Source organism: Pongo abelii, chromosome 15, assembly GCF_028885655.2.
Source record: "Pongo abelii isolate AG06213 chromosome 15, NHGRI_mPonAbe1-v2.0_pri, whole genome shotgun sequence".
Lineage (NCBI taxonomy): Eukaryota > Metazoa > Chordata > Mammalia > Primates > Hominidae > Pongo > Pongo abelii.
This window is the reverse complement of record NC_072000.2, coordinates 26144450-26159551: the sequence shown is the minus strand read 5'-3', so window position 1 is coordinate 26159551 and position 15102 is coordinate 26144450. Positions and strand designations below refer to the sequence as shown.

Sequence of the window (15102 nt, the reverse complement as noted above, 5' to 3'; positions counted from 1 at the left end):
TTCTTTCTTTCTTTCTTTCTTTCTTTCTTTCTTTCTTTCTTTTCTTTCTTTCTTTCTCTCTGTCTGTCTCTCTCTCTCTCTTTCTTTCTTCAGAGTCTCACTCTGTCACCTAGGCTGAATTGCAGTGCTGTGTGATCACGGCTCACTGAAGCTCCTGGGTTCAGGTGATTCTCCCACCTTCGCTTCACAAGTAGCTGGGATAACAGCTGCATGGCACCATGCCTGGCTAATTTTTGTATTTTTCACGGAGGCAGAGTTTCACCATGTTGCCCAGGCTAGTCTCAAACTCCTGACCTTAAGTCATCCTCCCACCTCGGCCTTCCATAGTGCTGGGATTACACGCGTTAGCCACCATGCCCAGCCTAACTTCTTTTATATAAAAGGAATATTTGTTCATTGTAAAATAAAATACTGAAAATATCAAGAAGAGGCCGGGTGTGGTGGCTCATGCCTATGATCCCAACACTTTGGGAAGTGGAGGCAGGAGAATCGCATGAGCCCAGGAGTTTGAGACCAGCCTGGGCAACATAGTGAGATCCCATAGCTATGAAAAGTAATGGCAAAACCGCAATTACTTTTGCACCAACCTAATAGCTGGGCATGGTGGCGTGCACCTGTGATCCCAGATTCTTGGGAGGCTGAGATGGGAGGATCACTTGATCCAGGGAGGTTGAGTCTGAAGTGGGCTGTATGCTACCACTACTGCACTCCAGCCTGGGTGATAGAGTAAGACCTTGTCTCCAAAAAAAAAAAAGAAAACTCATTCTCACTGTTGGTTGAGCTGCAGTTTATTCATTTCTTTATTGTATAATATTCAACTCTGTGAGCACATCATGATTTATTCTCCTGTCTTTGGACATTGTTCCCTCCTTCTCTTTTTTCCCCTTCCTTCCTCCTTTCCTCTCACCCCCTCTCCTCTCCTCTCCTTTCCTCCCCTCTCCTCCCCTCCCTTCCCCTTTCCTTCCTTCCTCCCTTCCTTCCCTCCCTCCCTCCCTCTCTCTTTTCCCTCCCTCCTTCTCTCTTTTCCCTCCCTCCCCCCTCCCCCTTCCCTATACATATTCTTGTTTGTCTCCTGGGGCATATGTGCAAGTTTCTCTACCTAGGAGTAGAATTATTGGGTCACAGAGTATGTGAATGTTCATCTTTACAAGGTCATGACAAATTATTTTCCAAAGCAATTCTATAAATTTACACCTCCACTAGCAATGTAAATTTTTTAAGTCTCCACATCCTCGTCAACACTTGTTATTGTCATATTTTTGCTTCTTGACAATATAGTGGATATAAAATGGTATCTTGCTAGTGTCTTAATTTATATTTCCTTAATTACTAATGAGATCAGGCATCTTTTTGTGCGTTTATTTTTCCTCTTTAATGGAGTTCAGGTAGCATGTTTGGCCCATCTTTCTATTGGATTGCTTATCTATTTATTACTGCTTTGTATGAATCAAAATGTTAATTACATGAGTGCTAAAGTTTGTCCATTATCTGTGGCATAAATATGTTCTTCCTGTTTGTGATTTGCCTTTAACTTTATTTGAAGGATCTTTTAATAAATAGAAATTCTTCATTTTAATGTAGCTTAATTTATTAATATTTTCTTTTCTGTTTAGCACTTTTTTGGGTCTTATTTAGTAGGTTCTTTTCTACTCTGAGGCCAAAAACAACATTCTTCTATCTTTTCTTCTAAAAGTTTTGATTTTTACACAAAAGTTTTTTGTCCATCGGAGTGGATGTTAGTGTCTGATATGAGATTGGGAATCAATTTTACTTTTTCCCCTATGGACAAGCAGCTGTACCAGCTTCTTTCACTTCTGACACATATCACCACTCCACATCTGTGTAGGTCTGTTTCTTGGCTCTGTATTTTGTTCCATTGGTTATTTTTACGTATATTTGTGCCAGTGCCATCTTGCCTTAATCATTCCAATTTTATAAGTCTCGATATCTGCCGACGCAAGCCCCTTCCCTGACTTTCTTCTTCAGCAATGTCTTCTTGGCTACTCTAGGACCTTTGCTAATTTACATCTCTCCCCCAAAATGGCATCACAATGTCATTACAAGTTTATAACTTGCTTTAAAAACACTTTTAAAACCTAATAATAATAAATACTTAAATAATGCTTAAAATAATGCTTTAGAACTTAATAATACATTTTGAATGTTTTGTCATTTATATATTACTGTAAAATATAAATTTTTAATGGCTACATAATGTGTTATTTCTTAAAGGTACCATAATTTGTTTATTTCATCCCCCATTTCTGGATCTTAAATTTGTTGCCAAATTTTCATTATTGTAAAAAGTTCTGTGGTGAATATTCTTGTGGCACAATCTTTTTAACATATCCATGACTACTTCCTCAGGATGGAAGTACAATTTCTGAATCTAAGAATTTTCTTAATTTTAAGGTTTTTGATACACATCACTAAATTATCTTTTAGAAAGTTCATATGAACTATATGACAGCGTAGGTCTCAAGACACCCTTGCTAACAGTGTACATTATTATTTTCAAAAACCTTGTCCATTTTGATAGGCAAATAATTGAAAGCCAAGCTAAACTTGGATTACATGTCTAGCTGGCAGTCATCATGTTCTATGTTCATATTTTTCTAGTGAGCAGCCATGGGGTTTCATCCACTGAACACTCTCTTAAGTGTTATCTCCCTTTGTTCTGTTAGAAGAATTGAGCCTCGCCCACCAGGCCCATGGGTAACTGGACTGCAGCGGTGACTGAGTTTTTTCTGCTGGGGTTTTCCCTGAGCAGGGAGGCGGAGCTGCTGCTCCTGGTGCTCCTGCTGCCCACGTTCCTGCTGACTCTTCGGGGGAACCTGCTCATCATCTCCACCGTGCTGTCCTGCTCCCGCCTCCACACCCCCATGTACTTCTTCTTGTGCAACCTCTCTATCCTGGACATCCTCTTCACCTCAGTCATCTCTCCAAAAGTGTTGGCCAACTTAGGATCTAGGGATAAAACCATCTCCTTTGCCAGATGTATCACCCAGTGCTATTTCTACTTTTTCCTGGGCACAGTTGAGTTCCTCCTGCTGACGGTCATGTCCTATGACCGCTATGCTGCCATCTGCTGCCCCCTGCGGTACACCACCATCATGAGACCTTCTGTCTGCGTTGGGACCGTTGTGTTCTCTTGGGTGGGAGCCTTCCTGTCTGTGCTCTTTCCAACCATCCTCATCTCCCAGCTGCCCTTCTGTGGCTCCAATATCATTAACCACTTCTTCTGTGACAGTGGACCCTTGCTGGCCCTGGCCTGTGCAGACACTACTGCCATCGAGCTGATGGATTTTATGCTTTCTTCCATGGTCATCCTCTGCTGCATAGTCCTCGTGGCCTATTCCTATATGTACATCATCTTGACCATAGTGTGCATTCCTTCTGCAAGTGGAAGGAAGAAGGCCTTTAATACCTGTGCTTCCCACCTGACCATAGTCATCATTTCTAGCGGCATCACTGTGTTTATCTATGTGACTCCCTCCCAGAAAGAATATCTGGAGATCAACAAGATCCCTTCGGTTCTGAGCAGTGTGGTGACTCCATTCCTCAACCCCTTTATATATACTCTGAGGAATGACACAGTGCAGGGAGTCCTCAGGGATGTGTGGGTCAGGGTTCGAGGAGTTTTAGAAAAGAGGATGAGGGCAGTACTGAGAAGCAGATTATCCTCCAACAAAGACCACCAAGGAAGGGCTTGCTCTTCTCCACCATGTATCTATTCTGTAAAGCTCCAGTGTTAGAAAGAGAGGAGCTGCCTTAGTGAAAGAGTGAGCTAGCTAAGGAATTCTGAATAGTCTATAGTGGAAAGACTGACTGTGGAGACAGAGACTTGAACTCTGGCCTTGGTTTTAACTTTAATCTGTGACCACAGTTGTGTCACCAGCCATTCTGACTCTCAGTACTCTCAGCTGAAGTGCAACAGGGCTGGACTTGATGATCTCTAAGCCCCATCCACACTGAATATTGTAAGAATTGAAGGGCCATGCAGCCTATTTCCTCCTAAAGTCCTAACATGTTTGGCCCCATTTCTTTATGGATCCCGAACACAACTGTTCTATCAGCTTGACACGAAGTCCTTCCTGAACTTCTCTGCATGGACCCTCTTTCTTTCCATCCTCTGCAGGATCTTTCTAGAAATAACCTTCATTATTCTCTAATCCACTATCACATCCTGTAATCCATTTTTTTTTTCGGAGTGGGCATTTGCAATGATTGTGATGGGTGTATGTCATCTGTGTTATTTAATAATATTGCTTTCTGTAATAGAACATGTTCATAATATCCAATATGCTCATGTCCTCATGTAAGACATGGCCCTCTTCCCCTAGCCACTAATGATTGATCCATGGATGGATAATCTGACTGAAGGCATAACCCATCACCTGCAGGGACACTTGCACACCTAAGAGACTGGCCAGTGACCTATGACCTGTGTGGCTTGGCTGGACCAGAGGAGCTGTGCAAACAGATACCACTTTTTTGAGAAATTGAAGCAAAAAACACAGAGATTATTCCACATAAGGGCGATGCTTCCCCTGGAAGCAGAAATAGGCTTGGTGGCTGGAGTGGCCACTTTGGGTGCCAGGTGCAAGCTGATGAATAATTAGAGGAAACCAGTCTGCCCCTCAGAGAGAATGCAGTTGATGTATAGAGAAAAACAGAGAAGAGACAGATGACAGCCCACTCACAACACAAAGGCACAACACAAAGAGCCCTCTTCTCTCATGACTTCCTAGGCCTGGAGCTGGTAGAGTTTTGATTCCTATTCCTGGATTTGATGTGTTTTACCTGTACCCGTAAATCAAATCCCTTTTTATTGAGCTATCTTGAGAAGGTCTTAGATTCTTGTGACCAAAAAGCAGCTTGACTACAAAGTTCATTATCTCTCCACAAGGCATATCTTCTCCCCTTTTCTGGCTCCATACACTTGGAAAGAATCTGTTTTGTTTTTGTTTTGAGACGGAGTCTCGCTCTGTTGCCCAGGATGGAGTGCAGTAGTGCAATCTCAGCTCACTGCAACCTCCGCCTCCTGGGTTCAAGTGATTCTCCTGCCTCAGCCTCCTGAGTAGCTGGGACCACAGGCACGTGCCACCATGCCTGGCTAATTTTTGTATTTTTAGTAGAGATGGGGTTTCACTGTGTTAGCCAGGATGGTCTCGATCTCCTGACCTCGTGATCTGCCCACATTGGCCTCCCAAAGTGCTGGGATTACAGGCATGAGGCACTGCACCCAGCCAAGAATCTGTATTTAACTGCACTCCTAGTCTGAATTCTTGGTGCCCAAACACTGTCTGGGATGATTACCTGGCCCCACTCTGGGCCTATGGTTCAGCTCAGTGCAAACCAGCTTTTCAATGTCATCAGAATCTCTGAGGTTTAATTTCTTGTCTTGCTTGGCTGCCAGTGCTGCAGCATCCACTTTGCTAAATTAACCCCTATGCTCTGTGTGGAACTGGTCAGAAGGACACATGCATACCTAAGGAACTGCTGCAGAGTTCTGTGGACATAAATGAAGACCACTCAAATGAGCACAGATGCCACTTATTCAGAGCTAGCTATATCAGGGGAGTCAGCCACCATCACTTGCATTTGGCAGAGAGTCAAAGGCAGGCAGGGGAGTGGAAAGCTTCATAGTAGAAAAAAAGGGAAAGGCCGGAGTATCCCCTGACTGGAGGATTTTGGCATGGGGAAGCTGGAGGTGAGATAACTAGTGTTGTGGGAAGTCAGGGACCCCAAACGGAGGGACCGGCTGAAGCCATGGCAGAAGAATGTGGATTGTGAAGATTTCATGGACACTTATCACTTCTGCAATCAATACCCTTGTGATTTCCTATGCCTGTCTTTAACTGTTAATCCTGTCAGCTGAGGAAGATGTATGTCGCCTCAGGACCATGTGATAATTGCGTTAACTGCACAAATTGTAGAGCATGTGTGTTTGAACAAATATGAAATCTGGGCACCTTGAAAAAAGAACAGGATAACAGCAATTGTTCAGGGAATAAGAGAGATAACCTTAAACTCTGACTGCCAGTGAGCCAGGGGAACAGAGCCATATTTCTCTTCTTTCAAAAGCAAATGGGAGAAATATCACTGAATTCTTTTTCTCAGCAAGGAACATCCCTGGGAAAGAGAGTACGCACGTGGGGGTGTAGGCCTATAGACGGCCCCCCGGGCATGCCCGTCTTTTATGGTCTGTAGACTGTAGGGGTGAAATAGACCCCAGTCTCCCATAGCGCTCCCAGGCTTATTAGGAAGAGGAAATTCCCACCTAATAAATGTTGGTCAGATCAGTTGCTCTCAAAACTCTGTCTCCTGATAAGATGTTATCAATGACAATGGTGCCTGAAACTTCATTAGCAATTTTAATTTCGCCCTGGTCCTGTGATCTTGCTCTGCCTCCCTTTGCCTTGTGATATTCTCTTACCTTGTGAAGTATGTGACCTCTGTGACCCACACCTATTCATACACTTCCTCCCCTTTTGAAAGTCCCTAATAAAAACTTGCTGGTTTTTGCGGCTTGTGGGACATCGCGGAACCTACCGACATGTGATGTCTCCCCCGGATGCCCAGCTTTAAAATTTCTCTCTTTTGTACTCTGTCCCTTTATTTCTCAAACCAGCTGACACTTAGGGAAAATAGAAAAGAACCTACATGACTAATGGGGCAGGTTCCCTGATAAACTAGAAGCAGGACATCTTAGGGGATTGGTTTGGGAAGCATATTTGGCTTTCTGTGATTGGTCTTGAGTTTGAAAGAAGTGTGGAAGGGGAGGCAGGCTTCAGAAAACAGGAAAGTGGGCAGTCACGAACAAGTCTTGGCCATTCTGGGCCAAGTGCTTCAGAGGTTTGGTTGTGGTTTGGCTTCCCTTGAGGGTCCCTTCGGAGTTTCTGAGTCAGAGTTCTGTTGTTATATATGATCTGGCTGTTGTCCACTTTTATATTCAGTCTCTCAGTTCTTACAAACTTGAAATTTCATATAACATTTTTAAGTCTAAGCAGAAGGACAATCCTCCCAAAGTGGAAAACCAGATCCCATGAGAACAGATGATGAAAGGTGAGCTCAGGTAAATGGAGCGTTGTTGGGGATTTGCAGGCCAGGAATGGGAGCTGTAGAAACGGAGGATGTCTTGCATGTGCCAAAGACTCTGCTTCTTTGAGTGGACCCAAGGCCCCAAGATTTAGACTCTTTGGCTAGTAGGGCTTGTGAGGACACCTTGTGCCTCTAGAGGAAGCCCACTGTTGCTGTACATCTGGCAAAGCAGTTAGGCTATGAGGCTCAGTCTTCTATGGAGATTTCTGAGTCTCCAGGATCAGATTAGTGGAGAGGAAGAAGCTAGACCTCTGTGATTCCCTGTGTAAGACTCTGAGATGGCCTCAGAACCCATGCTCTTTCTACCAGAAATGTTTCACTTAAAACGTTTGGGTACTCATAGACTCTGTCAGAAGTCTTTCAAACCACTGACCAAAAGCTTCTAAGTTTGGATTTAAAACCAGCAACATACGTCCAAGTTTCTACTGGTGAACCTTAGCCTAGCAGTTCCACTCTCGGCCCACAGCAAATATTTCCTTCTTATAGACCTTTTCATGCTTTGTGGGGTTGATGTGTTTGTTTGTCTGTCTTTGTTAGGGGTGGCAAATATTCGAGTCTCACAGCACCAAATATGTTAGCAGTGGAAGGCATCCGAGCTACCAGAGGCGAATCCATACGGGTCTGCAGCAACCTCAATTCTTGTCTCCTCAGAAGAAAGAATTTGACTGAGGGGTATAAGATGGAAAAAGAGACCATGGGAAGTTTCAGAGCAGGGGTGGAAGTTTATTTAAAAAGGCTTTAGAACAGCAAAGAAAGGAAAGTATGCTTGGAAGAGACCCAAGTGGGCACCGAGGTAAAGTGCAGTGTTTAACCTTGATCCTAGGACTCTATAGGCTGGCCCCTTTCCCATGATTCTTCCCTTAGGGTGTGCTGCCTGCACGTGCAGTGCCCCCCTTACCCTTGGGAAGTGAGCACACACATTGTGTTTAGGAAGTTGTACCCATGCCCAACTGAGGCTTTCTTCCCTTTTCCGGTGGAGTGCCCCTGGAAGGTCATACTCTGCCATTTTGTCTCTTAATGTGCATGCCCAAAAAGTTGCTTCTTCCTGGCATCTGCATTCAATTAACACTTTAGTGCAACAGGTGTGGACCCTCAGGATAATGGCCTCTCCCTGGCTACCAGTTTATCACTTTTAGAGAGGCAATGTGACAAATCTCGAACCATCACCTGACATTCCTAGTGGGTGGGGGATAGCCCTCTCCTGCCCTGCTCTTGCCTGACTACCTGTAACATCTTCCCCAAGAAATAGCAAATCCCTTTCAGTGCAGAAGATTGGTTGATATTAATTTGGGGGTCTCCTACCCTTTCTCCCAGAAACCTACATCACTGTTTCACATACCAGATATGCTCAGTAAGTATTTACTAAATAAACTGAAAATATGTGCAGTTTAACAAAAGTCCTTTTTGAAAATGTAAATTTTAGCTTGGATTTGGGTTGGGGTATTCCCACTAAATAAAGCAGTCCAGCCCCTTAGAAAGGAGGAAGAAGCCTGCAGGCACTAGGAGGACCCCCGAGGGGCAGTGAGCATCAGGAAATGGTAATGGGTTCAGATACAGGGAAAGGGGCATGAGGGAAAAGTTCATCTGCTTGCACACTTTGCCTTAGCTGTCTGTACTTGCTCCCACTTCTACACTCATTCTAGTTCCAAGACCAAGTGGCAGGTAGCTTCTGCTGTAAACTCCTTAGAAAACAGAGCCTTAGAGATGGCCAGTGGTCCAGTCCCAGAAAGTCTGGGGATTGGGGGAGCATGTCAAAGTGTAACAGACCTCTCTAGTCTATGACATGATTTTTATTCTTTAATATATCTGTGGCCTCCACAGCCTGTATCTGCCTGTGGCCTCCATTTACTCTCCCAGTAGCTCCAGAGAGTTTCTCCAGGATGCAGCTGGCAGAACCTAGAGGGCCGGGGGTGGCCTTGGCTTCTGAAGGTGTACAAGGGAGTCTGACACTCTGTAGCTGTTGGAAAATAGAATTAAAAACAAAATCTATTCCCAGCCCAGAAAACTGCCCCACAAAGGTTGTGCACATGTACCCTAAAACTTAAAGTATAATAATAATAATAATAAAAGAAAATAAATAAAACAGTTTTATTATTGAATAAGCATTAAACCAGAATATAATGCTCATCACAGCCAATTTTCTAAAAAGATTGCAAAGACAGAAAGAAATTTCACCCTTTTATAAAGACATATTAATAAAATTAATTGCATACATTTTCTCAAGATAAACAACAACTAGTCCTCAAGTAAAAGGACTTGACAACCCCACTTGTCACACACAGTTTGTCCTCAGTTCAGTTGGTAATTGGGGTGAATCATCTGTTTTATCTAATTGGTTTTATCAGAAGGAAAAATGAACTTTACATATCTTTATAACAGGAGGTAGTTTAGGAGCAAGAGGTTCCTCCTGTCCCACCAGGACTGGGGCACACAGCTGCTATCTTCCTTGATGATTTCAAAGAGATATGTCCCAGGTCCTTAAGAGAGACATTCCTGGGTTGTAATGCTGTTCAGAGGATAAGTTAACATTTAAAAAGTTTTATTTATCGTTCAAAGAGACAGAGAAAGAACTCATATATTTTTTGAGGTAAACGTGTAAGGAAAGGGAAGAGGGAGAAGTTTCTTCCCTTATTTTCAGCAGAGAGAAATAAGCCACTTATTCTGAATTTGCACTTGCCATTACACAGCCCTGAGGCTGGGAGGAGTGGCGGGAGACACTCTGCCAATGCTCTTTGCGTCCGCCTGCTTTGCCAGTTTCGGTGTATGTTTGTTCAGGATCCCTACAAAACAAGGTGAGCAGACCTGATTCCCGTCTGAGGGGCCTCATTCCCGAAACTGACATCATAGGTGTAAACCAAAGTTAGAATCAATTTTGGAAAACTCTTTTGTTTTTAATATTTTTAATTATGAAAATCCACATTCACTGTAAAATTTTAGCCAGTACAGAAGTGTATAAAGTAAAACATGAAAAGTCCTGCCAGCCAATTCCATTCTGTAGCTGTCAACATTGTTAGTTAAACATATATATACATATATATATGTGTGTATGTATATATGTGTGTATATATATGTGTGTATATGTATGTATATATGTGTTTATATGTGTGTATATATGTGTGTATATGTGTGTATATATGTATGTATGTGTGTATATATGTGTGTATGTATATATATACATATATATGTATGTATATATGTGTGTATAATATGGGTGTGTGTGTATATATATATATATATATATATATTTTTTTTTTTTTTTTTAAATGGAGTCTCGCTTGGTTGCCCAGGCTGGAGTGCAGTGGCATGATCTCGGCTCACTGCAATCTCCGCCTCCTGGGTTCAAGTAATTCTCCTGTCTCAGCCTCCTAAGTAGCTGGGATTATAGGTGTGAGCCACCGTGCCCAGCCTAGTTAAACATATTTTATGCTTAGAATATGTATATATATATATATATTCATTCATATTCACACATATAACTTTTGTTTTACAAAAAAGAAGGCATTATATGAATTGTCTGCAACTTGATTTTTAAAATCTTTCCATGTCAATACTGTCAACAGAAAGAGTCAAACTGTAGAATAATTGAAGAGATTTATCCTGAGCCAAATGTGAGTGACCACGGCCTGTGACACAGACCCAGGAGATCCTGATGACATATGCCCAAGGTGGTCGGGCTACAGCTTGTTTTTATACATTTTAGGGAGACATAAGACATCAACCAGTACATGTAAGATGTGCCTTGGTTTGATGTGGAAAGGCGGGACAACTCAAAGCAGGGAGGCGGTTGAGGGTGGAGGCATTGAGGAGGGTGGGGACGAAGAAGGGCTTCCGTGTCAAAGGTGAATTCAAAGATTTTCTGATTAGCAATTGGCCGAGAGTTTATCTAAAGCTCTGGAATTAATAAAAGGGAGTGTCTGGGTTCAGATGGGTTGTGGAGACTGAGGTTCTTATTATGCAGATGAAATCTTCAGGTAGCAGGCTTCAGAGAGAACATCAGACTTAAAGAGACAGCTTTGCAGAGCCATTTCAAAATATGTCAAAGCAATATATTTTGGAGCAAAATACTTCGGTTTCTTCCAGGGCCTGCTATCTTGGTCTGCATATTGTTATCTTATTGCTACCAAGAATCTGTGGTGTCTGTCTTAAGGTATAAGACTGTTTTAATGTTAATGCTGGTCAGCTGTGCCTGAATTCCAAAGGGAGGAAGGTTTAAGGAGGCGTGTCTGACCACCCATTCTCATCATGGCCTGAACTAGTGTTTCAAGTTTACTTTAGAATGCCCTTGGTCGAGAGGAGGGGCCCATTTAGTTGGTTCGGGGTGCTTAGAATTTTATTTTTGGCTTACAGTACCCATAAAATTACATAATTCATTTTTAGATGTCACATTTATAACCAATGAACACACATTTCTTCTATTTTGTTACTGGTGCTAAATTTTTTGGGCATAAATTCCTGCTATTAGGACTTATGGCTAATAGTGTATGACCATTTTAAATTTCAGTAATTATTTTGATAAATTCTGCCAAGTTACCTCCAAAAATGTGGTAACAATTTCCTCTCCCACCAACATTGTATAAAAATATCCATCTTCTTCACTATTGCCATTGCTAGCTATTGTCAATCTTTAAAATTTTTGTCAACCTGCATGTAAAAAATAGTATCTTATTGTTATGTATTTCTTCTATTGCTAGTGAGGTTGAGTATCTTCTCATATGTTCATTGGTCTTTTTTTTTTTTTTTTTTTTTGAGACAGAGTTTTGCTCTTGTCACCCAGGCTGGAGTACAATGGCAGGATCTCGGCTCACTGCAACCTCTGCCTCCCCGGTTCAAGCAATTCTCCTGCGTTAGCCACCCGAGTAGCTGGGATTACAGGTGTGCACCACCATGCTCGGCTAATTTTTGTATTTTTAGTAGAGACGGGGTTTCTCCATGTTGGCCAGGCTGGTCTTGAACTCCTGACCTCAGGTGATCCACCCACCTTGGCCTCTCAAAGTGCTGGGATTACAGGCATGAGCCAACACACCTGGCCTCTTTTTTTTTTTTTTTTTTGAGATGGAGTTTTGCTCTTGTCATCCAGACTGGAATGCAATGGCACGATCTCGGCTCACTGTAACCTCTGCATCCTGGGTTCAAGCGATTCTTCTACCTCAGTTTCCCAAGTAGCTGGGATTACAGGAATCTGCTACCATGCCCGGCTAATTTTTGTATTTTTAGTAGAGATGAGGTTTCACCATGTTGTCCAGGCTGGTCTCGAACTCCTGACCTCAGGTGATCCACCCACCTTGGCCTCCCAAAGTGCTGGGATTACAGGCGTGAGCCACTGGGTCCGGCTTCATTGGTCATTTGTACACTTTATCTGAGCCAAAAGGCCAAGAAGCGATCATTCATTGGTCATTTGCATATCTTCTTCTGTAAATTACTTATTCATATTTCTTGCCATGTACACAAAAATAAAACTTTTATTTTTCTGCTGAGTTGCTTTTCCTTTTCTGATCACTTGTTATAAACTATTCTCATTGCTTATCAAAAAGCTTTATTTTGCCGGGCGTGGTGGCTCATGCCTGTAATCCCAGCACTTTGGGAGGCTGAGGAGGGTGGATTGCCCGAGGTCAGGAGTTCGAGACCAGCCCCAACATGGCAAAACCCTGTCTCTCCTAAAAATACAAAAAAATTAGCCATGCAGGGTGATGTGTGCCTGTAATCCCAGCTACTCAAGAGGCTGAGGCAAGATAATTGCTTGAACCTAGGAGGTGGAGGTTGCAGTGAGCAGAGATCACGCCACTGCACTCCAGCCTGGGTGACAGAGTGAGACTCTGTCTCAAAAAAAAAAAACAACTTCATTTTGCATACCCTTCAATCCTGCAATCTTATCTCAAGGAAGGAAATAATTGGTCAAATATGCAAATATGTACGTACAAGGGACTTAGCACACATTGTTTGTAACATACAAATATTTGGAAGTAATTTAAAATCCAAGAATAGAGAAGCAGATAAATGAATTATAGTAAATCCACACAATGGAAGAAGATGCAACAATTAAAAATGATGATATAGTTCTATGGATTCTATATTTATTGGTGTAGAAAGAGATTTATAACAATAAAGTTAAAAATTTTTATAAAGCACTTTGTTAGTATGCTCTCATTCTGGTAAATATACATTTATATATATAATAACATATATATCATCTGAAAGAATATATTCCAATGTATTTAACACGGTTATTTGTGGGTAGTATAATTATAGATTTTTTAAAAAGTGTTTTTAATTTTGTCTTGTTTTTGTATGATTAAAAATTTTTGTTTACATTAAAAAAAGGAAAAATAGTCTCAGAATTGAACCCAACACTCAAATCAGGTTACAGTGAAACCATCGAGTCCCCCAATCAATGCATGGAATGAGACCTAGCTTTCCATTAGCTTTTGGGGAAGCTTCATTCCTTTACTGCCACAAACAGAGCTTCTAGCCCACTAAAACCTTCACATTGGTTTAATCTTTTCATATTAACTACCATTGCTTTACTAGTTTGGTTCATTTTTTTCTATCTTTTTTTTTTTTTTTTTTTTTTTGGCGACAGGGTCTCACTGTGTTGCCCAGGCTGTGGTGCAGTGGCTATTCACAGGCACAGGCACAATCGCAGAGCATTGCAGCCTTGAACTCCTAGGCTCAAGGAATCCTCCTGCTTCAGCCTGCCAAGTAGCCGGGACTGAAAGTGCACTTCACCATGCTGGGCGAGGCTCTTTTTCTTTCTTTTTTTGTAGAGACAGGGTCTTACTCTGCTGCTCAGACTGGAGTGCAGTGGCACTCTATAGCTTCATAGCTCACTGCAGCCCTGAACTTCTGGGCTCAAGCAATCCTTCTGCCTCAGCCTCCCGAGTAGCTAGGACTACAGTCACATGCCACCATGCCCAGCTAATTAAATTTTTTTTTTTTTTTTTAAGCTATGGAGTCTTGCCATATTGCCCAGGCTGGTCTTGAACTCCTGGGCTCAAGTGATCCTCCTGCCTCAGTTCCCTAAACTGCTGGGATTACAGGTGTGAGCCATCACACTCGGCCGAGGTTCATTTTTTTCATGTGAAAGACCTGACATTCATCTCTGCTCACAGTCTGATTATATCAGAAAACAACCTGTACAGCCGCTTTCTGATTGCTGAAGCCTCTTCATTCTTCCTCAGCAGGACTCTTTGAGATACAATTGAAACTTCATGTTTGGGAATGCCCTGTCCCTTTTAAGCACTATAGATAATTTTCCTTGGAACATTCTGAAATCTGACTTCCTGAAATCTATAAAAATTACATCTGACAATCTTTTTTCAACATTCTAGTAAATGCAATTTTGAGTAGAGCAAGAATTTACTAGGTGCTCTGCTTCTGGCAGAAAGAGACTCATGTTAGTGTCCTGATTCTTGGAGACCTCTGGCACTACTGTAACTTGCTTTTGATGTTTTGCAGTCTGAACTAAGAAAGCAGCATCTGTGTCCTCCAATTATCTTAGTGTCTATTCCTGTTTGTTTCTCCTTTTATCCCCATCCAAACATTTCTACCTTCAGTTCTGTGGTTTCCTTTTTGACATACACGCTATTGTTGAGTCCCTTCAATTAGATTCACTTCCTCTGAACAGCGTTATCTTTCCATGGTCCCCTCCAGTCATGGGATCCACATGATTGACTTATTTATCTTCTTGTCATAAAATTCAAGTTCCTCTCCCACTGTGGTCTTCTGTAATACAGCCAGCACTCCCCAGACTTTAGGATTATAATAATATTAATTACAAATACAGGAAAAAATTCTAAAATTGATATGTTTGGAAACAAAAAATGACATTCCCTCTCACCCCCAAACAATCGTAGAATATCAGCATCTTTTCATAAAATAACAATAGTTTAATCCTGAAAGGGTTAGAAAGGATATAATTTCAGAATTTAAGAATACTAAAAAAAAAAAAGGCACTATTTTGTTATGAACCAGAAATACTTTATCATGGACCAGCTCCAGTCT

The 15102-nt window shown here is 41.9% G+C and overlaps 1 protein-coding gene across 1 annotated transcript; it reads left to right on the top strand.

Annotated features, from left to right (window-relative positions):
- The first annotated feature begins 2711 nt into the window (after positions 1 to 2711).
- On the top strand, positions 2712 to 3755 carry LOC100461542 (olfactory receptor 6J1). Its single transcript, XM_002824562.5, has one exon. The coding sequence runs from the start codon at positions 2712 to 2714 to the stop codon at positions 3753 to 3755; it is 1044 nt and encodes a 347-aa protein (XP_002824608.3).
- Positions 3756 to 15102: the final 11347 nt, after the last annotated feature.